This window comes from Coregonus clupeaformis, unplaced genomic scaffold (assembly GCF_020615455.1).
Source record: "Coregonus clupeaformis isolate EN_2021a unplaced genomic scaffold, ASM2061545v1 scaf0063, whole genome shotgun sequence".
NCBI lineage: Eukaryota > Metazoa > Chordata > Actinopteri > Salmoniformes > Salmonidae > Coregonus > Coregonus clupeaformis.
In genome coordinates this window covers 318,830-346,654 of record NW_025533518.1, presented here as the reverse complement: position 1 = coordinate 346,654, position 27,825 = coordinate 318,830, and the positions used below count along the sequence as shown (strand labels likewise).

The following is a 27,825-nucleotide window of genomic DNA, read 5'->3' as shown; positions in this document are numbered from 1 at the left end:
CAGTGTGAAGGAGCCTACTCCATAACAGTGGATTGGTGTGTCTGTGTGTGTAACAGTGTGAAGGAGCCTACTCCATAACAGTGGATTGGTGTGTCTGTGTGTTATAGTGTGAAGGAGCCTACTCCATAACAGTGGATTGGTGTGTCTGTGTGTGTTACAGTGTGAAGAAGCCTACTCCATAACAGTGGATTGGTGTGTCTGTGTGTGTAACAGTGTGAAGGAGCCTACTCCATAACAGTGGATTGGTGTGTCTGTGTGTTACAGTGTGAAGGAGCCTACTCCATAACAGTGGATTGGTGTGTCTGTGTGTAACAGTGTGAAGGAGCCTACTCCATAACAGTGGATTGGTGTGTCTGTGTGTTACAGTGTGAAGGAGCCTACTCCATAACAGTGGATTGGTGTGTCTGTGTGTAACAGTGTGAAGGAGCCTACTCCATAACAGTGGATTGGTGTGTCTGTGTGTGTTACAGTGTGAAGAAGCCTACTCCATAACAGTGGATTGGTGTGTCTGTGTGTTACAGTGTGAAGGAGCCTACTCCATAACAGTGGATTGGTGTGTCTGTGTGTTACAGTGTGAAGGAGCCTACTCCATAACAGTGGATTGGTGTGTCTGTGTGTGTAACAGTGTGAAGGAGCCTACTCCATAACAGTGGATTGGTGTGTCTGTGTGTAACAGTGTGAAGGAGCCTACTCCATAACAGTGGATTGGTGTGTCTGTGTGTGTTACAGTGTGAAGAAGCCTACTCCATAACAGTGGATTGGTGTGTCTGTGTGTAACAGTGTGAAGGAGCCTACTCCATAACAGTGGATTGGTGTGTCTGTGTGTTACAGTGTGAAGGAGCCTACTCCATAACAGTGGATTGGTGTGTCTGTGTGTGTTACAGTGTGAAGAAGCCTACTCCATAACAGTGGTAGAACACATAGACGTGTCTTCTGAAGGGGTCCACTATGAGGTAGGAGAACGACTGATCCTCTCTTTCTCTAGCTGGGTAACACACACCTGATGCATCCTGCAGAGAACACACACACACACACACACACACACACACACACACACACACACACACACACACACACACACACACACACACACACACACACACACACATAGGATAAGATAAGGCATAGTCTCTCTCTCTCTCTCTCTCTATATATATATAGCAGTATTGATAATATAATAATAATAATAGTCTGTTACCAGAGCAGAGACTTTGATGACAGTAGAAACCACACTGATCTCCTTGCTCTCTGGATTCTTCTGAACACTGGAACACACACCATCACACATACCATCTACTACTGTACTAGACCAGGGGGGTGTATGGTGTGGTGTATGGTGTATGGTGTGGTGTGGTGTATGGTGTATGGTGTATGGTGTATGGTGTGGTGTATGGTGTGGTGTGGTGTATGGTGTGGTGTATGGTGTGGTGTATGGTGTATGGTGTGGTGTTTGGTGTGGTGTATGGTGTATGGTGTGGTGTATGGTGTATGGTGTGGTGTATGGTGTGTGTATGGTGTATGGTGTGGTGTATGGTATGGTGTATGGTGTATGGTGTGGTGTATGGTGCATGGTGTGTGTATGGTGTGGTGTATGGTGTATGGTGTATGGTGTGGTGTATGGTATGGTGTATGGTGTGGTGTATGGTGTGTGTATGGTGTGGTGTATGGTGTGGTGTATGGTGTGGTGTGTGTATGGTGTGGTGTGGTGTATGGTGTATGGTGTGGTGTATGGTGTGGTGTATGGTGTGTGTATGGTGTGGTGTGTGTATGGTGTGGTGTATGGTGTGGTGTATGGTGTGTATATGGTGTGGTGTATGGTGTGGTGTGTGTATGGTGTGGTGTGTGTATGGTGTGGTGTGTGTATGGTGTGTGTATGGTGTGTGTATGGTGTGGTGTGTGTATGGTGTATGGTGTATGGTGTGGTGTATGGTGTGTTTAAGTGTATGGTGTGTTTGTGTGTATGGTGTGTTTAAATACATGGTGTGTGTGTACGGTGTGTACGGTGTGTGTGTGTGTGTATGGTGTGGTGTATGGTGTGTTTGTGTGTATGGTGTGTGTGTAGGGTGTGGTGTATGGTGTGTGTATGGTGTGTGTATGATGTGTGTGTGTGTGTATGGTGTGTGTGTACGGTGTGTGTATGGTGTGTGTGTGTGTGAGTATGGTGTGGTGTATGGTGTGTGTATGGTGTATGGTATGGTGTATGGTGTATGGTGTGGTGTATGGTGTGTGTATGGTGTGGTGTATGGTGTATGGTGTGGTGTATGGTATGGTGTATGGTGTGGTGTATGGTGTGTGTATGGTGTGGTGTATGGTGTGGTGTATGGTGTGGTGTGTGTATGGTGTGGTGTGGTGTATGGTGTGGTGTATGGTGTGGTGTATGGTGTGTGTATGGTGTGGTGTGTGTATAGTGTGGTGTATGGTGTGGTGTATGGTGTGTGTATGGTGTGGTGTGTGTATGGTGTGGTGTGGTGTATGGTGTGGTGTATGGTGTGGTGTATGGTGTGTGTATGGTGTGGTGTGTGTATAGTGTGGTGTATGGTGTGGTGTATGGTGTGTGTATGGTGTGGTGTATGGTGTGGTGTGTGTATGGTGTGGTGTGTGTATGGTGTGTGTATGGTGTGGTGTGTGTATGGTGTATGGTGTGGTATATGGTGTGTTTAAGTGTATGGTGTGTTTGTGTGTATGGTGTGTTTAAATACATGGTGTGTGTGTACGGTGTGTACGGTGTGTGTGTGTGTATGGTGTGGTGTATGGTGTGTTTGTGTGTATGGTGTGTGTGTAGGGTGTGGTGTATGGTGTGTGTATGGTGTGTGTATGATGTGTGTGTGTGTGTACGGTGTGTGTATGGTGTGTGTGTGTGTGAGTATGGTGTGGTGTATGGTGTGTGTATGGTGTGTGTGTATGGTGTGTGTATGGTGTGTTTTTGTATGGTGTGTGTGTGTACAGAGTGTGTGTAGGGTGTGTGTGTGTATGGTGTGTGTGTACGGTGTGTGTATGGTGTGTGTGTGTGTGAGTATGGTGTGGTGTATGGTGTGTGTATGGTGTGTGTGTATGGTGTGTGTTTGTATGGTGTGTGTGTGTACAGAGTGTGTGTATGGTGTGTGTTGTGTACCTGACCAGGTCCCTATAAATTGTTCTAGTGGTTTCTATGTAGGGGTTGATGGTATCTTCATACTGACACAGCTCTCCTCCCAGAGTCACGTGTTTAAACAGAAGGAACAGGAACTCTCTCCTCTCCATCACTCCATACTCCTCACTGTCATCCTCATGTAGCATCTACACAAGCACACACAGTGGTGTATGGTGCACAGTAACACAGTGACACAGTGACACAGTGACACAGTGACACAGTGACACAGTAACACAGTAACACAGTGGTGTATGGTGCACAGTAACACAGTGACACAGTAACACAGTAACACAGTGACACAGTGACACAGTGACACAGTAACACAGTAACACAGTGACACAGTGACACAGTGACACAGTGACACAGTGACACAGTAACACAGTAACACAGTGACACAGTAACACAGTGACACAGTGACACAGTGACACAGTAACACAGTGACACAGTGACACAGTAACACAGTAACACAGTGACACAGTGACACAGTGACACAGTAACACAGTAACACAGTAACACAGTGACACAGTAACACAGTCACACAGTAACACAGTGACACAGTAACACAGTCACACAGTAACACAGTGGTGTATGGTGCACAGTAACACAGTGACACAGTAACACAGTAACACAGTGACACAGTAACACAGTCACACAGTCACACAGTAACACAGTCACACAGTCACACAGTCACACAGTAACACAGTCACACAGTAACACAGTAACACAGTCACACAGTAACACAGTCACACAGTAACACAGTAACACAGTCACACAGTAACACAGTAACACAGTCACACAGTAACACAGTGACACAGTCACACAGTCACACAGTCACACAGTAACACAGTCACACAAAATGCATAAGACATTATGATAGCATAATAGGAGCATTATGACCTTTTTAAGTTGCAGAAATGGCATTAACGTGTGCGTGTTGTGTGTTTGTGAAGGTGTGTTTGTGATGGTGTGCATATGTTACCTGTCTCAGTAGGTCGTAGTCAGGGTGTGTGTCATGGAAACATTTGATGATGTGTCCAGAGCGTGTGACGATTCCACTGGAGTAGAGAGGGTCAAACATCTCCATGCTGACCGTACTGCACGGCACTATCTCTGCCTGCACACACACCACCTCACTCTCTGGAACACACACACACACCACCTCACTCTCTGGAACACACACACACACCACCTCACTCTCTGGAACACACACACACACCACCTCACTCTCTGGAACACACACACACACCACCTCACTCTCTGGAACACACACACACACTGTACTGTACTGATGGAAGATACCTGCCGTCTTACGGGCTCCTGAACAATTCTGATATTTTGTGTTTTTTACGCTGATCAGAACTTTATTTTTACATAACGTCTCCGTCATCATTTCCTATGACCGAAAACAGCTTCTGGACGTCAGAACAGCGATCACTAACCTCCATTTAGATGAAGATTTCTACTTCAACGAGTCGGCAGCTCTGGATGTTCTGCTTACCCCGGACCAGGCCCTGATCCCGGGACTCGAAAGAGGAAGCGGGCTTACCCCGTACCAGGCCCTGATCCCGGGACTCGAAAGAGGAAGCGGGCTTACCCCAGACCAGGTCCTGATCCCGGGACTCGAAAGAGGAAGCGGCAGCGAAAGAGGCAAGCAAGGCCGCGTCAAGACAAGACTACGTCGGCGAGCATCTAGACCACCATTGCCCTCTGTTTTGTTGAAAAAAAAAACTGGTTGAGCTCCGTTCCAGACTATCTTATCAACGGGACCTGAAAAACTGTAATCTCCTATGTTTCTTGGAGTCGTGCCTGAACGAGGACATGGATGTACAACATGCCAGTTTTTCTATGCATCGTCAAGATGGTGAAGACCAGACGGCAGACTCGGGTAAGGCTAGAGGGGGGGGGGGTTTCTCTTTGTTAACAACAGCTAATGTTAAGGAAGTCTTTACTTTTTTCCTCGCCTGAGTTAGAATACCTCATGATAAGCTGCAGACCATACTATTTACCAACATTTACATTTACATTTACGTCATTTAGCAGACGCTCTTATCCAGAGCGACTTACAAATTGGTGCATTCACCTTATAGCCAGTGGGATAACAACTTTACAATATTTTATTTTAGAAGGATTACTTTATCCTATCCCAGGTGTTCCTTAAAGAGGTGGGGTTTCAAGAGAGTTTTCAGATATATTTTTCGTAGCGGTCTATTTACCACCATAAACCGATGCTGGCACTAAGACCACACTCAACCAGCTGTATAGGGCCATAAGCAAACAAGAAAATGCACATTCAGAGGCGGCGCTTCTCGTGGCTGGTGATTTTAATGCAGGAAAACTGAAATCCGTTTGACCTCATTTTCCCCAGCATGTCACCTGTGCAACTAGAGGTGACAAAAGTCTAGATCAGCTTTACTCCACACACAGAAGCGCATACAAGGCCCTTCCTCGCCTTCCCTTTGGCAAATCAGACCATAACGCTATTCTCCTGATTCCTGCTTACAAGCAAAAACTCAAACAGATAGTACTGGAAGTGGTGCGACGACAGGACTGTTTTGCTAGCACAGACTGGAATATGTTTTTCAGGATTCATCCGATAATATTTACCACATCAGTCACCGGCTTCATTAATAAGTGCATCGACGACATTGTCTCCACAGTGACTGTACGTACAGTGGGGAGAACAAGTATTTGATACACTGCCGATTTTGCAGGTTTTCCTACTTACAAAGCATGTAGAGGTCTGTAATTTTTATCATAGGTACACTTCAACTGTGAGAGACGGAATCTAAAACCAAAATCCAGAAAATCACATTGTATGATTTTAAAGTAATTAATTAGCATTTTATTGCATGACATAAGTATTTGATCCCTACCAACCAGTAAGAATCCCGGCTCTCACAGACCTGTTAGTTTTTCTTTAAGTAGCCCTCCTGTTCTCCACTCATTACCTGTATTAACTGCACCTGTTTGAACTCGTTACCTGTATAAAAGACACCTGTCCACACACTCAATCAAACAGACTCCAACCTCTCCACAATGGCCAAGACAAGAGAGCTGTGTAAGGACATCAGGGATAAAATTGTAGACCTGCACAAGGCTGGGATGGGCTACAGGACAATAGGCAAGCAGCTGGTGAGAAGGCAACAACTGTTGGCGCAATTATTAGAAAATGGAAGAAGTTCAAGATGACAGTCAATCACCCTCGGTCTGGGGCTCCATGCAAGATCTCACCTCGTGGGGCATCAATGATCATGAGGAAGGTGAGGGATCAGCCCAGAACTACACGGCAGGACCTGGTCAATGACCTGAAGAGAGCTGGGACCACAGTCTCAAAGAAAACAATTAGTAACACACTACGCCGTCATGGATTAAAATCCTGCAGCGCACGCAAGGTCCCCCTGCTCAAGCCAGCGCATGTCCAGGCCCGTCTGAAGTTTGCCAATGACCATCTGGATAATCCAGAGGAGGAATGGGAGAAGGCCATGTGGTCTGATGAGACAAAAATAGAGCTTTTTGGTCTAAACTCCACTCGCCGTATTTGGAGGAGGAAGAAGGATGAGTACAACCCCAAGAACACCATCCCAACCGTGAAGCATGGAGGTGGAAACATCATTCTTTGGGGATGCTTTTCTGCAAAGGGGACAGGACGACTGCACCGTATTGAGGGGAGGATGGATGGGGCCATGTATCACGAGATCTTGGCCAACAACCTCCTTCCCTCAGTAAGAGCATTGAAGATGGGTCGTGGCTGGGTCTTCCAGCATGACAACGACCCGAAACACACAGCCAGGGCAACTAAGGAGTGGCTCCGTAAGAAGCATCTCAAGGTCCTGGAGTGGCCTAGCCAGTCTCCAGACCTGAACTCAATAGAAAATCTTTGGAGGGAGCTGAAAGTCCGTATTGCCCAGCGACAGCCCCTAAACCTGAAGGATCTGGTGAAGGTCTGTATGGAGGAGTGGGCCAAAATCCCTGCTGCAGTGTGTGCAAACCTGGTCAAGACCTACAGGAAACGTATGATCTCTGTAATTGCAAACAATGGTTTCTGTACCAAATATGAAGTTCTGCTTTTCTGATGTATCAAATACTTATGTCATGCAATAAAATGCAAATTAATTACTTAAAAATCATACAATGTGAAGTGTACCTATGATAAAAATTACAGACCTCTACATGCTTTGTAAGTAGGAAAACCTGAAAAATCGGCAGTGTATCAAATACTTGTTCTCCCCACTGTACATACCCCTACCAGAAGCCATGGATTGCAGGCAACAGCCACACTGAGCTAAAGGTTAGAGCTGCCGCTTTCAAGGAGCGGGACATTAATCCGGACGATTATAAGAAATTACACTACGACCTCCGACAAGCTTCAAACAGGCAAAGCATCAATACAGCACTAAGATCGAATCCTACTACGCCATTTCTGACGCTCGACAAACTATCACGGATTACAAAGGGAAACCCAGCAGTGAGCTGCCCAGCGACACGAGCCTACCAGATGAGTTAAATGCCGTCTATGCTTGTTTCGAGGCAAACAACACTGAACCATGCATGAGAGCACCAGCTGTTCCGGACGACTGTGTGATCTTGCTCTCCGTAGCCGATGTGAGTAAGACCTTTAAACTGGTTAACATTCACAAGGCCGTGGGATCAGACGGAATACCAGGACACGTACGCCGAGCATACGACGAACATCTTGCAAGTGTCTTCACAGATTACTTTTTCTCCCCAATTTCGATCTTGAGAGGCGAAGGTCGAGTCATGCGTCCTCTGAAACATGACTCGCCAAACCGCGCTTCTTAACACCAGCCCGCTTAACCCGGAAGCCAGCCGCTTTCACTGACATTTTCAACCTCTGAACCGTATGGCTACCCCTACCCTGGCCACCAGCTCTGCACCCTCCGCTGCAACTTGCCCATGCCCCATAGAGATAGATATGGTAGAGGACACCCCATAGAGATAGATATGGTAGAGGACACCCCATAGAGATAGATATGGTAGAGGACACCCCATATAGATAGATATGGTAGAGGACACCCCATAGAGATAGATATGGTAGAGGACACCCCATAGAGATATATATGGTAGAGAACACCCCATAGAGATAGATATGGTAGAGGACACCCCATAGAGATAGATATGGTAGAGGACACCCCATAGAGATAGATATGGTAGAGGACACCCCATAGAGATAGATATGGTAGAGGACACCCCATAGAGATAGATATGGTAGAGGACACCCCATAGAGATAGATATGGTAGAGGACACCCCATAGAGATAGATATGGTAGAGGACACCCCATAGAGATAGATATGGTAGAGGACACCCCATAGAGATAGATATGGTAGAGGACACCCCATATAGATAGATATGGTACAGTACACCCCATATAGATAGATATGGTAGAGGACACCCCATAGACCTGCAGCTGAGAGAGGTAGAACTAAAGGCAAAATGGGAACAACATAAATTTGAGCTTGACCACAAGGGAAAGAGAACATACAGCCAGACTACAACAACAACAATTTGCACATGCCATTCGACTGAAAGAGAGAGATCTGGAAGTACTCCGAATCAAGTCAGGCCGTTCTGAACCCTCAACAGTTTGATCTTGGTCGGAACAGCCGGCTTGTACCGCCTTTCAACAAAAAGATGGATGTATATTTTACTATGAGTGGATTGCCACATCCCTAAAATGGTCGCAAGATATTTGGTCACTGCTCATCCAAAGCGTTCTTGGGGGAAAAGTTCAGAAAGTGTACGCCGCTTTATCTCTTGACCAGAGTTCAGTTTATGACACTGTTAAAGCTGCTATCCTTCAGGCTTATGAGTTGGTCCCAGAGGCATACAGACAACAGTTCCGTAAATTACAAAGACAGAATCACAAAGCCATGTTGCGTTCGCAAGGGAACAAGCATGTCTTTTTGATCGGTGGTGTGGTTCTCAAGAGGTCAAGGACCTTGAGGATTTAAAGACACTCATACTTCTCGAGCAGTTAAAAAATTGCCTTCACAAGAGGGTTGCTACCTACATTTATGAGCACAAGGATCTCACTCCTGAGAAAGCTGCAATTCTTTGAGTTTGTGTTGACACGTAACTACCTTCACAAAGAAAGCACCCAGTAGTTATCCCTACGCAAAAAGTCATCTAGAGAAGTCACCTCCTACGGCGAGGTTTCAATCATTTTCTACTGTGCCCAAAGATAAAGATCGGCAGAAAACAACTGTTTTTTCGTATCCGCCAGTTTGTCATTACTGCCGTGAGAAAGGATACATTGTCTCTCAGTGTAATAAGTTGAAAGAGAAAAAGCAATTTCTTCCTGTGGGAGCACTCCAGCCCATTACGTCTCTGGTTGGGACTGGTGTATCTGCTCAACAAGATTTTGGATCAGATGTGCATGAACCCTTTGTTTCAGACGCGTTGGTGTCTCTGCAGAGTGGTGATGCTGTTAAGCAGCCGGTGAAGATACTGGGAGACACTGGGGCAGCGCTTCATGTTGGAGGGTGTTTTGCCTTTGCCTGACACTTCAGTAACTGGTTACAGTGTGTTAGTGCAAGGCGTGGAGATGGGTTGCATGGAAGTTCCTTTGTATAATGTAGAACTCTAGTCTGGTCTTATTTCTGGTTCCGTTGTCGTTGGAGTGAGGCTTAGCCTACCGGTGAAGGGGTCTCATTCATTTTGGGAAATTATTTGGCTGGAGGGAAGGTTGTGCCAAATCCTGTCGTTTGTAAGGAACCCAGAGAAGAGGAACCTGATGGGTTATCAGTAAAGTACCCTAGACTGTTCCCAGTGTGTGCCGTTACACGTGCTATGTCTAAGAAAGTCGCAGGGAGCAAGTCTAGTGTTGAGGATGTCAGAGTTCCCACCATAGCAAGTCTAGTGTTGAGGAGGATGTCAGCCATCCCACCATAGCAAGTCTAGTGTTGAGGAGGATGTCAGCCATTCCACCATAGCAAGTCTAGTGTTGAGGAGGATGTCAGCCATTCCACCATAGCAAGTCTAGTGTTGAGGAGGATGTCAGCCATCCCACCATAGCAAGTCTAGTGTTGAGGAGGATGTCAGCCATCCCACCATAGCAAGTCTAGTGTTGAGGAGGATGTCAGCCATCCCACCATAGCAAGTCTAGTGTTGAGGAGGATGTCAGCCATTCCACCATAGCAAGTCTAGTGTTGAGGAGGATGTCAGCCATTCCACCATAGCAAGTCTAGTGTTGAGGAGGATGTCAGCCATTCCACCATAGCAAGTCTAGTGTTGAGGAGGATGTCAGCCATTCCACCATAGCAAGTCTAGTGTTGAGGAGGATGTCAGCCATTCCACCATAGCAAGTCTAGTGTTGAGGAGGATGTCAGCCATTCCACCATAGCAAGTCTAGTGTTGAGGAGGATGTCAGCCATTCCACCATAGCAAGTCTAGTGTTGAGGAGGATGTCAGCCATTCCACCATAGCAAGTCTAGTGTTGAGGAGGATGTCAGCCATCCCACCATGGTCAATCTGTCAGATGTTTATGGGTGATCCTGATTTCGGTAAACCTCCTGAGTTGACCTCTCCTTTGAAAACCCCAAAGGTGAGTGAGTTTGTAGGACCGCTGAAGGAAGAGAGGGACCCTACAGTTGACACTTCCATGTCTAGGAAACAGCTGATTGCTGAACAGAGTACAGACGTTTCCCTCTCCCCTCTTTCTGCTGAGATGCGTCCAGAGGAGGAGTTTGATGAAGTTTGTGTGGGTTGAAAGTGACATGAGGAATACATTCGTGTGGGTTAAATCCAATTTAAATTCAGGCTAACAAAACAAAATGTGGAAAATGTGAAGTGGTGTGAATACTTTGTGAAGGCACTGTATGTAAGACTGCTGTTCGTTGACTACAGCTCAGCATTCAACACCATAGTCCCTCCAAGCTCACCATAGTCCCCTCCAAGCTCATGGACTTCCTGACGGGCCGCCCCCAGGTGTTAAGGGTAGGCAACAACACATCTGCCACACTGATCCTCAACACGGGGGCCCCTCAGGGGTGCGTGCTTAGTCCCCTCCTGTACTCCCCGTTCACCCAGGACTGAGTGGCCACACATGACTCCAACACCATCATCAAGTTTGCTGATGACACAACGGTGGTAGGACTGATCACAGACGACTTTGAATCTGCGTATTTCTCCAGATCTCAGCTGTCCTGAGTCTGCACAGAACTGCCAGGACCTAGGATCAATGGAGACACTCAAGTTTTTTTAATCCTGTATCCCCTTGACACATTCATGAAAATAGTAATGGCCTCTAAACCTTCAAGCTGCATACTGGACCCTATTCCAACTAAACTACTGAAAGAGCTACTTCCTATGCTTGGCCCTCCTATGTTGAACATAATAAATGGCTCCCTATCCACTGGATGTGAACCAAACTCACTAAAAGTGGCAGTAATAAAGCCTCTCTTGAAAAAGCCAAACCTTGACCCAGAAAATGTAAAAAACTATTGGCCTATATCGAATCTCCCATTCCTCTCAAACATTGTAGAAAAAGCTGTTGTGCAGCAACTCACTGCCTTCCTGAAGACAGAAAATGTATAAGAAACACTTCAGTCTGGTTTTAGACCCCATCATAGCACTGAGACTGCACTCGTGAATGTGGTAAATTACCTTTTAATGGCGTCAGACAAAGGCTCTGCATCTGTCCTCGTGCTCCTAGACCTTAGTGCTGCTTTACAAGCGCCGTGCTCTACCAGCTGAGCTACAGAGTACCTGTACACAGCCCATCTGTAATTAGCCCACCCAACTACCTCATCCCTATATTGACGAACATATTAGAATATTTCAAGGACAGCTTTTTTCCATCTTCGTAACATCGCAAAAAATGATGCAGAAAAGCTCATCCATGCTTTTGTCACTTCTAGATTAGACTACTGCAATGCTCTACTCTCCGGATACCCGAATAAAGCACTAAATAAACTAGAACCAAAAAATTTGATCATATTACTCCAGTGCTAGCCTCTTTCCACTGGCTTCCTGTTAAGGCTAGGGCTGATTTCAAGGTTTTACTGCTAACCTACAAAGCATTACATGGACATGCTCCTACCTATCTCTCCGATTTGGTCCTGCCGTACATACCCACCCGTACGCTACGGTCACAAGACGCAGGCCTCCTTATTGTCCCTAGAATTTCTAAGCAAACAGCTGGAGGCAGGGCTTTCTCCTATAGAGCTCCATTTTTATGGAATGGTCTGCCTATCCATGTGAGAGACGCAGACTCAGTCTCGACCTTTAAGTCTTTACTGAATTCAGTAGGTCCTATGATTGAGTGTAGTCTGGCCCAGGGGTGCGAAGGAGAACGGAAAGGCACTGGAGCGACAAACCGCCCTTGCTGTCTCTGCCTGGCCGGCTCCCCTCCCCTCTCTCCACTGGGATTCTCTGCCTCTGACCCTGTTACGGGGGCTGAGTCACTGGCTTACTGGTGCTCTTCCATGCCGTCCCTAGGAGGGTGCATCACTTGAGTGGGTTGAGCCACTGACGTGATCTTCCTGTCCGGTTTGTCGCCCCCTCGGGCTCGTGCAGTGGAGGAGATCTTCGTGGGCTATACTGAGCCTTGTCTCAGGGTAGTAGGTTGGTGGTCTGTTGATATCCCTCTGGTGGTGTGGGGGCTGTGCTTTGGCAAAGTGGGTGGGGTTATATCCTGCCTGGTTGGCCCTGTCCGGGGGTATCGTCACATTGTCTCCCGACCACCCCCGTCTCAGCCTCCAGTATCTATGCTGCAATAGTCTATGTGCCGGGGGGCTAGGGTCAGTCTGTTTATATCTGGTGTTATTCTCCTGTCTTATCCGGTGTCCTGTGTGAATTTAAGTATGCTCCCTCTAATTCTCTCTCTCTCCCTCTCTCCCTCCCCTTCCGGAGGACCTGAGCCCTAGGACCGTGCCTCAGGACTACCTGTCCTGATGACTCCTGGCTGTCCCCAGTCCACCTGGTCGTGCTGCTGCTCCAGTTTCCACTCTTCCTCCTGCGGCTATGGAACCCTGACCTGTTCACCGGACGTGCTACCTTGTCCCAGACCTGCTGTTTTCAACTCTCTCTCTCTACCGCACCTGCTATTTCAACCTCTAAATGCCCGGCTATGAAAAGCCAAGTGACATTTGCTCCTGATGTACTGACCTGTTGCAACCTCTACAACCACTGTGATTATTATTTGACCCTGCTGGTCATCTATGAACGTTTGAACATCTTGGAGAAAAATCTGGCCTTAATGTTATAATCTCCACCCGGCACAGCCAGAAGGGGACTGGCCACCCCTCAGAGCCTGGTTCCTCTCTACCCGGCACAGCCAGAAGGGGACTGGCCACCCCTCAGAGCCTGGTTCCTCTCTACCCAGTACAGCCAGAAGGGGACTGGCCACCCCTCAGAGCCTGGTTCCTCTCTACCCAGTACAGCCAGTAGAGGACTGGCCACCCCTCAGAGCCTGGTTCCTCTGGTCTACCCAGTACAGCCAGAAGAGGACTGGCCACACCTCAGAGCCTGGTTCCTCTCCACCCAGTACAGCCAGTAGAGGACTGGCCACCCCTCAGAGCCTGGTTCCTCTCCACCCAGTACAGCCAGAAGAGGACTGGCCACCCCTCAGAGCCTGGTTCCTCTCTACCCAGTACAGCCAGAAGGGGACTGGCCACCCCTCAGAGCCTGGTTCCTCTCTACCCAGTACAGCCAGAAGAGGACTGGCCACCCCTCAGAGCCTGGTTCCTCTCTACCCAGTACAGCCAGTAGAGGACTGGCCACCCCTCAGAGCCTGGTTCCTCTCTACCCAGTACAGCCAGAAGAGGACTGGCCACCCCTCAGAGCCTGGTTCCTCTGGTCTACCCAGTACAGCCAGAAGAGGACTGGCCACCCCTCAGAGCCTGGTTCCTCTCTACCCAGTACAGCCAGAAGAGGACTGGCCACCCCTCAGAGCCTGGTTCCTCTCTACCCAGTACAGCCAGAAGAGGACTGGCCACCCCTCAGAGCCTGGTTCCTCTCTACCCAGTACAGCCAGAAGGGGACTGGCCACCCCTCAGAGCCTGGTTCCTCTCTACCCAGTACAGCCAGTAGAGGACTGGCCACCCCTCAGAGCCTGGTTCCTCTGGTCTACCCAGTACAGCCAGAAGAGGACTGGCCACCCCTCAGAGCCTGGTTCCTCTCCACCCAGTACAGCCAGTAGAGGACTGGCCACCCCTCAGAGCCTGGTTCCTCTCCACCCAGTACAGCCAGAAGAGGACTGGCCACCCCTCAGAGCCTGGTTCCTCTCTACCCAGTACAGCCAGAAGGGGACTGGCCACCCCTCAGAGCCTGGTTCCTCTCTACCCAGTACAGCCAGAAGAGGACTGGCTACCCCTCAGAGCCTGGTTCCTCTCTACCCAGTACAGCCAGTAGAGGACTGGCCACCCCTCAGAGCCTGGTTCCTCTCTACCCAGTACAGCCAGTAGAGGACTGGCCACCCCTCAGAGCCGGGTTCCTCTCTACCCAGTACAGCCAGAAGAGGACTGGCCACCCCTCAGAGCCTGGTTCCTCTCTACCCAGTACAGCCAGAAGGGGACTGGCCACCCCTCAGAGCCTGGTTCCTCTCTACCCAGTACAGCCAGTAGAGGACTGGCCACCCCTCAGAGCCTGGTTCCTCTCTACCCAGTACAGCCAGTAGAGGACTGGTCACCCCTCAGAGCCTGGTTCCTGTCTAGGTTTCTTCCTAGGTTCCTGCCTTTCTAGGGAGTTTTTCCTAGCCACCGTGCTTCTACATCTGCATTGCTTGCTGTTTGGGGTCTTAGGCTGGGTTTCTGTATAGCACTTTGTGACATCGGCTGATGTAAAAGGGGCTTTATAAATAAAATATGATTGATTGATTGATAGATATTCACCACAGCACCATGTGGATGACCGCCCCAGCATCATATTCACCACAGCACCATGTGGATGACCGCCCCAGCATCATATTCACCACAGCACCATGTGGATGACAGCCCCAGCATCATATTCACCACAGCACCATGTGGATGACAGCCCCAGCATCATATTCATCACAGCACCATGTGGATGACAGCCCCAGCATCATATTCACCACAGCACCATGTGGATGACAGCCCCAGCATCATATTCACCACAGCACCATGTGGATGACAGCCCCAGCATCATATTCACCACAGCACCATGTGGCTGACAGCCCCAGCATCATATTCACCACAGCACCATGTGGATGACAGCTCCAGCATCATATTCACCACAGCACCATGTGGATGACAGCCCCAGCATCATATTCATCACAGCACCATGTGGATGACAGCCCCAGCATCATATTCACCACAGCACCATGTGGATGACAGCCCCAGCATCATATTCACCACAGCACCATGTGGATGACAGCCCCAGCATCATATTCACCACAGCACCATGTGGATGACAGCCCCAGCATCATATTCACCACAGCACCATGTGGATGACAGCCCCAGCATCATATTCACCACAGCACCATGTGGATGACAGCCCCAGCATCATATTCACCACAGCACCATGTGGATGACAGCCCCAGCATCATATTCATCACAGCACCATGTGGATGACAGCCCCAGCATCATATTCACCACAGCACCATGTGGATGACAGCCCCAGCATCATATTCACCACAGCACCATGTGGATGACAGCCCCAGCATCATATTCACCACAGCACCATGTGGATGACAGCCCCAGCATCATATTCACCACAGCACCATGTGGATGACAGCCCCAGCATCATATTCACCACAGCACCATGTGGATGACAGCCCCAGCATCATATTCACCACAGCACCATGTGGATGACAGTCATGGAGGTATGTAGTACATTCACTTAGCCCAGATGAGACTATGCTTATCTTTCCTGTTTTGCACAGAAGGAAGACAGAGACCTGAGGGAAGAAGTTAAGGTGCTAAAGAGTGGGCAAGCAGGTGAGGTTTCTAAAGGTCCGGGTGGTATCGGACGCTTGAGATGAATAACAAGATGAATACCTTGTTAGCCTATCAACAGGCCAATGGGTCGGTTGGAGATTTGTCCTTGCCTGATCTCAATCTCCCGATGGGGGACCGGCGAGGCCTGGAGCTGCTGGAGACCAGGCTGAGCCAGAACACCGAGCTCCAGGAGACCAGGCTGAGCCAGAACACCGAGCTGCTGGAGACCAGGCTGAGCCAGAACACCGAGCTGCTGGAGACCAGGCTGAGCCAGAACACCGAGCTGCTGGAGACCAGGCTGAGCCAGAACACCGAGCTCCAGGAGACCAGGCTGAGCCAGAACACCGAGCTCCAGGAGACCAGGCTGAGCCAGAACACCGAGCTCCAGGAGACCAGGCTGAGCCAGAACACCGAGCTGCTGGAGACCAGGCTGAGCCAGAACACCGAGCTCCAGGAGACCAGGCTGAGCCAGAACACCGAGCTGCTGGAGACCAGGCTGAGCCAGAACACCGAGCTCCAGGAGACCAGGCTGAGCCAGAACACCGAGCTGCTGGAGACCAGGCTGAGCCAGAACACCGAGCTCCAGGAGACCAGGCTGAGCCAGAACACCGAGCTCCAGGAGACCAGGCTGAGCCAGAACACCGAGCTGCTGGAGACCAGGCTGAGCCAGAACACCGAGCTGCTGGAGACCAGGCTGAGCCAGGACACCGAGCTCCAGGAGACCAGGCTGAGCCAGAACACCGAGCTCCAGGAGACCAGGCTGAGCCAGAACACCGAGCTCCAGGAGACCAGGCTGAGCCAGAACACCGAGCTGCTGGAGACCAGGCTGAGCCAGAACACCGAGCTCCAGGAGACCAGGCTGAGCCAGAACACCGAGCTGCTGGAGACCAGGCTGAGCCAGAACACCGAGCTCCAGGAGACCAGGCTGAGCCAGAACACCGAGCTGCTGGAGACCAGGCTGAGCCAGAACACCGAGCTCCAGGAGACCAGGCTGAGCCAGAACACCGAGCTCCAGGAGACCAGGCTGAGCCAGAACACCGAGCTGCTGGAGACCAGGCTGAGCCAGAACACCGAGCTCCAGGAGACCAGGCTGAGCCAGAACACCGAGCTGCTGGAGACCAGGCTGAGCCAGAACACCGAGCTCCAGGAGACCAGGCTGAGCCAGAACACCGAGCTCCAGGAGACCAGGCTGAGCCAGAACACCGAGCTCCAGGAGACCAGGCTGAGCCAGAACACCGAGCTCCAGGAGACCAGGCTGAGCCAGAACACCGAGCTGCTGGAGACCAGGCTGAGCCAGAACACCGAGCTCCAGGAGACCAGGCTGAGCCAGAACACCGAGCTGCTGGAGACCAGGCTGAGCCAGAACACCGAGCTCCAGGAGACCAGGCTGAGCCAGAACACCGAGCTGCTGGAGACCAGGCTGAGCCAGAACACCGAGCTCCAGGAGACCAGGCTGAGCCAGAACACCGAGCTGCTGGAGACCAGGCTGAGCCAGAACACCGAGCTGCTGGAGACCAGGCTGAGCCAGAACACCGAGCTGCTGGAGACCAGGCTGAGCCAGAACACCGAGCTGCTGGAGACCAGGCTGAGCCAGAACACCGAGCTGCTGGAGACCAGGCTGAGCCAGAACACCGAGCTCCAGGAGACCAGGCTGAGCCAGAACACCGAGCTGCTGGAGACCAGGCTGAGCCAGAACACCGAGCTGCTGGAGACCAGGCTGAGCCAGAACACCGAGCTCCAGGAGACCAGGCTGAGCCAGAACACCGAGCTCCAGGAGACCAGGCTGAGCCAGAACACCGAGCTGCTGGAGACCAGGCTGAGCCAGAACACCGAGCTCCTGGAGACCAGGCTGAGCCAGAACACCGAGCTCCAGGGAGACCAGGCTGAGCCAGAACACCGAGCTGCTGGAGACCAGGCTGAGCCAGAACACCGAGCTCCAGGAGACCAGGCTGAGCCAGAACACCGAGCTCCAGGAGACCAGGCTGAGCCAGAACACCGAGCTGCTGGAGACCAGGCTGAGCCAGAACACCGAGCTCCAGGAGACCAGGCTGAGCCAGAACACCGAGCTCCAGGAGACCAGGCTGAGCCAGAACACCGAGCTCCAGGAGACCAGGCTGAGCCAGAACACCGAGCTGCTGGAGACCAGGCTGAGCCAGAACACCGAGCTGCTGGAGACCAGGCTGAGCCAGAACACCGAGCTCCAGGAGACCAGGCTGAGCCAGAACACCGAGCTGCTGGAGACCAGGCTGAGCCAGAACACCGAGCTCCAGGAGACCAGGCTGAGCCAGAACACCGAGCTGCTGGAGACCAGGCTGAGCCAGAACACCGAGCTCCAGGAGACCAGGCTGAGCCAGAACACCGAGCTCCAGGAGACCAGGCTGAGCCAGAACACCGAGCTGCTGGAGACCAGGCTGAGCCAGAACACCGAGCTCCAGGAGACCAGGCTGAGCCAGAACACCGAGCTGCTGGAGACCAGGCTGAGCCAGAACACCGAGCTCCAGGAGACCAGGCTGAGCCAGAACACCGAGCTCCAGGAGACCAGGCTGAGCCAGAACACCGAGCTGCTGGAGACCAGGCTGAGCCAGAACACCGAGCTCCAGGAGACCAGGCTGAGCCAGAACACCGAGCTCCAGGAGACCAGGCTGAGCCAGAACACCGAGCTGCTGGAGACCAGGCTGAGCCAGAACACCGAGCTCCAGGAGACCAGGCTGAGCCAGAACACCGAGCTGCTGGAGACTCTTGGAAGTGTGCTCAGAATTTTATATAGTCATTGCTTTTCCGGGAAGGAGCAAGAGACATTCAACTTTGACCCTGTTGTTGTGACCGTTGTAACCTGACGTGACCGCAGCATGTTCTAAATTCCTCCCCTCAGAATATTAACATAAGGCATTACATGTAAATACTTATTGGAAATTTGACATCTGCCTTTACACTGTCACAAATGTATACTGAGCAAAAATATAAAACGCAACATGGAACAATTTCAACGATTTTACTAACTTACAGTTCATATAAGGAAATCAGTCAATATAAATAAATAAATTAGGCCCTAATCTATGAATTTCACATGACTGGGCAGGGGCGCAGCCTTCGGTGGGCCTGGGAGGGCATAGGCCCACCCACTGGGGAGCCAGGCTCAGCCAATCAGGCCCACCCACTGGGGAGCCAGGCCCAGCCAATCAGAATGAGTTTTTCTCCACAAAAAGGCTTTATTACAGACAGAAATACTCCTTAGTTTCATCAGCTGTCTGGGTGGCTGGTCTCAGATGATACCGCAGGTGAAGAAGAGGGATGTGGAGGTCCTGGGCTGGCATGGTTGCACGTGGTCTGCGGTTGTGAGGAGGTTGGACGTACTGCCAAATTCTCTAAAACTATGTTGGAGGCGGCTTATGGCAGAGAAATTAACATTCAATACTCTGTGGCATTGTGTTGTGTGACAAAACTGTACATTTTAGAGTGGCCTTTTATTGTCCCCAGCACAAGGTGCAGAGAATTGAATGTTCATTTATCTACAATAAACTGCCTCCAACGTCGTTTTAGAGAATTTGGCAGTACATCCAACCGGCCTCACAACCGCAGACCACGTGTAAACACGCCAGCCCAGGACCTCCACATCCGGCTTCATCACCTGTGGGAGCGTCAGAGAGGGGGAGGGTGCTGAGGAGTGTTCTGTCTGTAATAAAGCCCTTTTGTGGGGAAAAACTCATTCTGACTGGCTCGTTGTGGCTCCCAAGTGGGTGAACCTATGCCCTCTTAGGCCCACCGATGGCTGCGCCCCTGCCCAGTCATGTGAAATCCATAGATTAGGGCCTAATGAATTTATTTCAATTGACTGATTTCGTTATATGATCTGTAACTCAACAAAATTGTTGAAATTGTTGCATGTTGAGTTTATATTTTTGCTCAGTATAGATGCCTATAGGCTATTTTAGTTTTAACTTATTTTCTTTGATCTTTATGTTTCTGTACTTGATTTAATATAGTCTTATTTTGTATTTTTAGTAAATTTACAATGTCACTTTGATTCCTTTACTATGTCACTTTTGTTGCCATTTCACTGTGTGAGAAGCCTGTCATAAAAAAATCAATATTGATTGGACTATTTATTTTTTGTCACCTCTTGATCCAGGGAACCAGGACTGGACCTCATTATGTGATATTATGCACCCACACACGCATAATAACCTACAGTACTGGTAAATAATCACCAACCGTTTTTCAAATGGACATGGCATCAAATGTATGTTAAATAATAGAAATCGATCAAAACAAGTGGCGACAGGGAGTAGGCACGCCGCTGGCTTGACGCTGAAAACGCGTCTTGCCTCCAACTGGCAGCTGTAGTGTAGAAGGGAAGGGCTGGTGGGCTGCGTGAGGAAAACGGCACCTGAATGGCAGGAGCATGGCTGCCGCTTGACAAAGCGTCATATCGCCCAGTGAATGAGGCAACTGGCAAAAAACCTCTGGAGGGACGCAGGCCTCCCGATTGCTAACTGGGTAGAGGTGACAGATGTGACATGACATACCCAGAGTAACCCAGCTTCCAGCCTCCATCTTCCTGAGGTTGGTCAGCACACAGGGGTCTCTGAAGAAACTCTGACACACACACACACACACACGCACACACAAAGTTACTATTGGCCCTTTACAATGTGCAGTGCCTGGAAATGTGTGTGTGTGTGTGTGTACGTTAACTCACCAGTGTAAAGTCGTGGCTGTTGTATGGGTAGAAGGTCTGGTCAAAGCTGAAGGCCTGGGCTGAGATACGTCCTAGCATGGACCTGACACCCACACGAATCCATTAGCTAGTTTCACTAGAACTCTGACACACTGATATAGCTAGCTAGTTTGTCTGTCTACATAGCTGGTCGGCTAACGTTAGTAGCAGTAGCTAGCTATGGTGCTGTTGATAACTATAGCTATAAACATTGACAAATAAATGACACAAAACCATAACATCTATAACGTCACCATTTCATGAGGAGTTGTAGTGTGCTTCTGTCCTTAAGGAATGGGAATGTCTTGGTCGGGAGGAGGTTGAAGGAAAACTTCGTCTCAAACGGGCTACTCTTAGATGCCATGTCCACCGTCGGGTTGTTGATGTCTATTGGTCACCATGGCGACGGACCACTCGTCAAACTGTGGGTGCGTTCCTACATTCACTGCAGGGTGCGTTCCTACATTCACTCTGGAGCCACTCGTCAACCTGCAGGGTGCGTTCCTACATTCACTCTGGAGCCACTCGTCAACCTGCAGGGTGCGTTCCTACATTCACTCTGGAGCCACTCGTCAACCTGCAGGGTGCGTTCCTACATTCACTCTGGAGCCACAGGTCGCGCTGCGCAGTCATAAATTCAGAGCATCCGTTTGTAAATTCAGAGCATCCGTTTGTAAATTCAGAGCATCCGTTTGTAAATTCAGAGCATCCGTTTGTAAATTCAGAGCATCCGTTTGTAAATTCAGAGCATCCGTTTGTAAATTCAGAGCATCCGTTTGTAAATTCAGAGCATCCGTTTGTAAATTCAGAGCATCCGTTTGTAAATTCAGAGCATCCGTTTGTAAATTCAGAGCATCCGTTTGTAAATTCAGAGCATCCGTTTGTAAATTCAGAGCATCCGTTTGTAAATTCAGAGCATCCGTTTGTAAATTCAGAGCATCCGTTTGTAAATTCAGAGCATTTCGCTCTCAGCACACTGGATAGGGTTGATCCGAGCGTTCTGACCTCACGTCAGCAGTCAAGCGCCCAAGCTAATTGGCTAACGTTGGCTAGCTTGCTAGCTACTTTCAGACACAAATGAGAGAACACTTAACCCTGTAACTCTGAGATTAACGTGTAAATCTCTCTCGGACAAGGTGATTTATCAATATATTCGCCTGTATTTGCTTGTAATTGCGGCGCCCTCTACATTGATAAGCCTATTCTTTTCCATGTTAGAGCCCTATTGGACAGGTATTACTAGAGACGTTGGTTTTGTAATTATTATCCAAGCATGTGCATTATTCCAGAGGACGATTCACACAGGATTAGTTGTTCCAAACTGCCCCCTGTAATACTTAATTTTTTCTAATTTAATTGACTCTCATGACTCTTATGATGCAAGCCTGGAGGTTTTTACTGTAAATGTTTTACATTTTAGTCATTTAGCAGACGCTCTTATCCAGAGCGACTTACAGTTAGTGAGTGCATACATTTTTCATACTGTAGGCGTGAAGTATTTCAACATCATGTCTAGACCATAATAGGCTACCCTGATAACTCGTGATCGGCTGCCAAATGTATAGGTCTCCCCATAATATTTAAATTGATGAAGTGTGATCAAAATCATTATTTTAGCAATCCATCCATGGTAGACGTCGTTCCTAATAACAATGCCTCCTATACCTTTTTTTTTAAATTTTTTAAATTTTTATTTTATTTATTTTTTTATTTTTTTGGGGGGGAATGGATCAGCTTAATATTGCAGATAGATTGTATCTTCTATCAATGTAATTGTCTGCATCACTTCCAATCCCCCATGTTTTTTTTTTTTTTTTTTTGTGTTTTTTTAAAAATATATATACTCCCCTTTATTACTTTTCAACCCCACCATCCTTTCCCTACTTGGAGTAAATTAGTGAACAACAATGCCCAGGCCTCTACTTCCGGTCTATACTTACTATCTACACCTTATGGACAGAGTTAATTTTACAATAATTCTATTATATATATTTTTATTTATTTTATTTTTTATTGCTCCTGAACTTCTTCTACTCTCAACCTCTCCGATCATTTTCATGGTGTCCATCCGGTTTGCTTCTATATGCCATATCTTTCTAACTGTGCTCCTTCCCAAAAGCTCCCAACATACAACCTATGTACTTATTATGGACACAGTATGCTTACATTATTAGCTCTCTTTGTTATTATTTGTTGTTATTTGTTATTAGTCCCATCCTTCAACTCTATTCAATACCTCCCATCTATCTCTTAACACCATCCATATAGGATTTCTATTTGCCATATATATTTCAACCGTACTGTGATGTTTTACAAAAGTTCTGAACCTTTCTATTCTCATTGCTTCTACAGATTGTGAATTAAAAATAAACATTTTTGCTAAAAGTATTATTATATTATTGATTGATTGACTATGACTTTTCAGATCACCCAGTAATGCTATCTGCAAGGTTAGTTCCAGGTAAATATTGCAATCCTTTAGCCATTCCTGGACCTGTGTCCAAAAACAAGGACAGAACCAAACATGGACAGAACCAAAACAAATGATCTAATGATTCTGTCTCTTCACAGCAAAATCTGCAGAGCTGGGAAGATTGTATCCCCCATATAAATAACATTCTGAAAATGCCTCCTATACCTGCTGATTTGAGCTGCTGAACTGTATTTGCACTTAATTGGGTTTAGCAGGGATCAAATCAAATTTTATTGGTCACATACACATGTTTAGCAGATGTTATTGCAGCTGTAGCGAAATGCTTGTGTTCCTAGCTCCAACAGTGCAGTAGTATCTAACAATTCACAACAATACACACAAATCTAAAAGTAAAAGAATGGAATTAAGAAATATATAAATATAAATGTGGAGCTATATACAGGGAGTACCAGTACCAGATCAATGTGGAGCTATATACAGGGAGTACCAGTACCAGATCAATGTGGAGCTATATACAGGGAGTACCAGTACCAGATCAATGTTCAGAGGTACGAAGTATTTGAGGTAGATGTGTACATGAAGGCAGGGTAAAGTGACTAGGCATCAGGATAGATAATAATAAGGTATTTGAGGTAGATATGTACATGAAGGCAGGGTAAAGTGACTAGGCATCAGGATAGATAATAATAAGGTATTTGAGGTAGATATGTACATGAAGGCAGGGTAAAGTGACTAGGCATCAGGATAGATAATAATAAGGTATTTGAGGTAGATATGTACATGAAGGCAGGGTAAAGTGACTAGGCATCAGGATAGATAATAATAAGGTATTTGAGGTAGATATGTACATGAAGGCAGGGTAAAGTGACCAGGCATCAGGATAGATAATAATAAGGTATTTGAGGTAGATATGTACATGAAGGCAGGGTAAAGTGACTAGGCATCAGGATAGATAATAATAAGGTATTTGAGGTAGATATGTACATGAAGGCAGGGTAAAGTGACCAGGCATCAGGATAGATAATAATAAGGTATTTGAGGTAGATGTGTACATGAAGGCAGGGTAAAGTGACTAGGCATCAGGATAGATAATAATAAGGTATTTGAGGTAGATATGTACATGAAGGCAGGGTAAAGTGACTAGGCATCAGGATAGATAATAATAAGGTATTTGAGGTAGATATGTACATGAAGGCAGGGTAAAGTGACTAGGCATCAGGATATATAATAATAAGGTATTTGAGGTAGATATGTACATGAAGGCAGGGGTAAAGTGACTAGGCATCAGGATAGATCATAATAAGGTATTTGAGGTAGATATGTACATGAAGGCAGGGTAAAGTGACTAGGCATCAGGATAGATAATAATAAGGTATTTGAGGTAGATATGTACATGAAGGCAGGGTAAAGTGACTAGGCATCAGGATAGATCATAATAAGGTATTTGAGGTAGATATGTACATGAAGGCAGGGTAAAGTGACTAGGCATCAGGATAGATAATAATAAGGTATTTGAGGTAGATATGTACATGAAGGCAGGGTAAAGTGACTAGGCATCAGGATAGATAATAATAAGGTATTTGAGGTAGATATGTACATGAAGGCAGGGTAAAGTGACTAGGCATCAGGATAGATCATAATAAGGTATTTGAGGTAGATATGTACATGAAGGCAGGGTAAAGTGACTAGGCATCAGGATAGATAATAATAAGGTATTTGAGGTAGATATGTACATGAAGGCAGGGTAAAGTGACTAGGCATCAGGATAGATAATAATAAGGTATTTGAGGTAGATATGTACATGAAGGCAGGGGTAAAGTGACTAGGCATCAGGATAGATAATAATAAGGTATTTGAGGTAGATATGTACATGAAGGCAGGGTAAAGTGACTAGGCATCAGGATAGATAATAATAAGGTATTTGAGGTAGATATGTACATGAAGGCAGGGTAAAGTGACTAGGCATCAGGATAGATAATAATAAGGTATTTGAGGTAGATATGTACATGAAGGCAGGGTAAAGTGACTAGGCATCAGGATAGATCATAATAAGGTATTTGAGGTAGATATGTACATGAAGGCAGGGGTAAAGTGACTAGGCATCAGGATAGATAATAATAAGGTATTTGAGGTAGATATGTACATGAAGGCAGGGTAAAGTGACTAGGCATCAGGATAGATAATAATAAGGTATTTGAGGTAGATATGTACATGAAGGCAGGGTAAAGTGACTAGGCATCAGGATAGATAATAATAAGGTATTTGAGGTAGATATGTACATGAAGGCAGGGTAAAGTGACTAGGCATCAGGATAGATCATAATAAGGTATTTGAGGTAGATATGTACATGAAGGCAGGGTAAAGTGACTAGGCATCAGGATAGATAATAATAAGGTATTTGAGGTAGATATGTACATGAAGGCAGGGTAAAGTGACTAGGCATCAGGATAGATAATAATAAGGTATTTGAGGTAGATATGTACATGAAGGCAGGGTAAAGTGACTAGGCATCAGGATAGATAATAATAAGGTATTTGAGGTAGATATGTACATGAAGGCAGGGTAAAGTGACTAGGCATCAGGATATATAATAATAAGGTATTTGAGGTAGATATGTACATGAAGGCAGGGTAAAGTGACTCGGCATCAGGATAGATAATAATAAGGTATTTGAGGTAGATATGTACATGAAGGCAGGGTAAAGTGACTAGGCATCAGGATAGATAATAATAAGAGTAAAATAAAGAACAGAGTAGCAGCAGGAAATGATGTGTGTAAAAGTGTGTGTGTCTTCAGAAAGTATTCTTGCCCTTGACTTATTCCACGTTTTGTTGTTACAGCCTGAATTCAAAATGGATTACAGAAATACAGAAATGTCTCATTTATATAAATATTCACACCCCTGAGTCAATACTTTGTAGAAGCACCTTTGGCAGTAATTACAGCTGTGAGTCTTTCTGGGTAAGTCTCTAAGAGCTTTCCACACCTGGATTGTGCAACATTTGCCCATTATTCTTTTCAAAATTCTTTAAGCTCTGTCAAATATGTTGTTGATCATTGTTAAACAACCATTTTCAGGCCTTGCCATAGATTTTCAAGTAGATTTAAGTCAAAACTGTAACTCGACCACTCAGAAACATTCACTGTCTTCTTGGTAAGCAACTCCTGTGTAGATTTGGTGTTTTAGGTTATTGTCCTGCTGAAAGGTGAATTCATCTCCCAGTGTCTGGTGAAAAGCAGACTGAACCAGGTTTTCCTCTAGGATTTTGCCTGTGCTTAGCTCCATTCCATTCATTTTTTTATCCTGAAAAACACCCCAGTCCTTAACGACATCAAGCATACCCATAACATGATGCAGCCACCACTATGCTTAAAAATATAAAGAGTGGTACTCTCACACATACAATTTATCTGTGTTCCGTCTGGCCCGGCGACCTTGGGAGTGTTGACCTGTTTAAAGTTTCACTCACAGCGGCCACGGAGAGAGAGATCACACAGTCATCCGGAACAACGTGCTTTCACGCAAGACTCAGTTCATTTATGTGGTTTGGGAGTTCTGCGTCATGGCTGGGTTTCCCTGGGTAATCCGTCATCTTCTGCAAGCCCTGCCACATACGACGAGCGTCGTAGCCGGTGTAATAGGATTCCACCTTCCTCCTATATGTTCCTTTTAGCATGTTTGATATCTTGTTGGAGGTCGTAGCCGGCTTTCTTGTCTGCGTCTGTGTCTGTTCATTGCAAGCGGTAGCTCGAACCTTTAGACCAGGGCAGATATTGCCAGTAATCCATGGTTTTTGGGTTGGATACGTTCGTCACTGTGAGGACAAACGTCGACTAAGGCCCGTGACTGATGTGGCAAACATGACAGTTCTATAGAGAGCCAGTGTGTGTGTTTGTATCTCTCTCACACGGAGCATGCAGATTTTATATTTCAGAGGGAGCCGTGTGTAACAGAATCCAGATGTTGGAGCCTCCGGGCGCCAGGACTTAAACATTCCTCTGACTGACCAGAGCCATAAACATCATGATAAATCCATAGGTGCTCATGCTAACAGATGGTAACAATAGGGTGCCATTTGAGTCTGAAGCCTGGATCCAGCTGGGTCCTTACTGGAATGGGTCTGAAGCCTGGATCCAGCTGGGTCCTTACTGGAATGGGTCTGAAGCCTGGATCCAGCTGGGTCCTTACTGGAATGGGTCTGAAGCCTGGATCCAGCTGGGTCCTTACTGGAATGGGTCTGAAGCCTGGATCCAGCTGGGTCCTTACTGGAATGGGTCTGAAGCCTGGATCCAGCTGGGTCCTTACTGGAATGGGTCTGAAGCCTGGATCCAGCTGGGTCCTTACTGGAATGGGTCTGAAGCCTGGATCCAGCTGGGTCCTTACTGGAATGGGTCTGAAGCCTGGATCCAGCTGGGTCCTTACTGGAATGGGTCTGAAGCCTGGATCCAGCTGGGTCCTTACTGGAATGGGTCTGAAGCCTGGATCCAGCTGGGTCCTTACTGGAATGGGTCTGAAGCCTGGATCCAGCTGGGTCCCTACTGGAATGGGTCTGAAGCCTGGATCCAGCTGGGTCCTTACTGGAATGGGTCTGAAGCCTGGATCCAGCTGGGTCCTTACTGGAATGGGTC

The 27,825-nt window shown here is 47.6% G+C and overlaps 1 protein-coding gene across 1 annotated transcript; it reads right to left on the bottom strand.

The window, feature by feature from the left end:
- Nucleotides 1–812: 812 nt before the first annotated feature.
- cfap300 (cilia and flagella associated protein 300) lies at nucleotides 813–21,132 on the bottom strand. The gene is made up of 7 exons (XM_041872608.1): nucleotides 21,017–21,132; nucleotides 20,745–20,826; nucleotides 20,572–20,641; nucleotides 4,110–4,267; nucleotides 3,113–3,276; nucleotides 1,199–1,265; nucleotides 813–1,010 (listed from the first exon to the last, which is right to left on the bottom strand). Exons 1-7 carry the CDS (start codon nucleotides 21,124–21,126, stop codon nucleotides 879–881), a joined length of 783 nt encoding a protein of 260 aa, XP_041728542.1. The 5' UTR covers nucleotides 21,127–21,132; the 3' UTR covers nucleotides 813–878.
- Nucleotides 21,133–27,825: the final 6,693 nt, after the last annotated feature.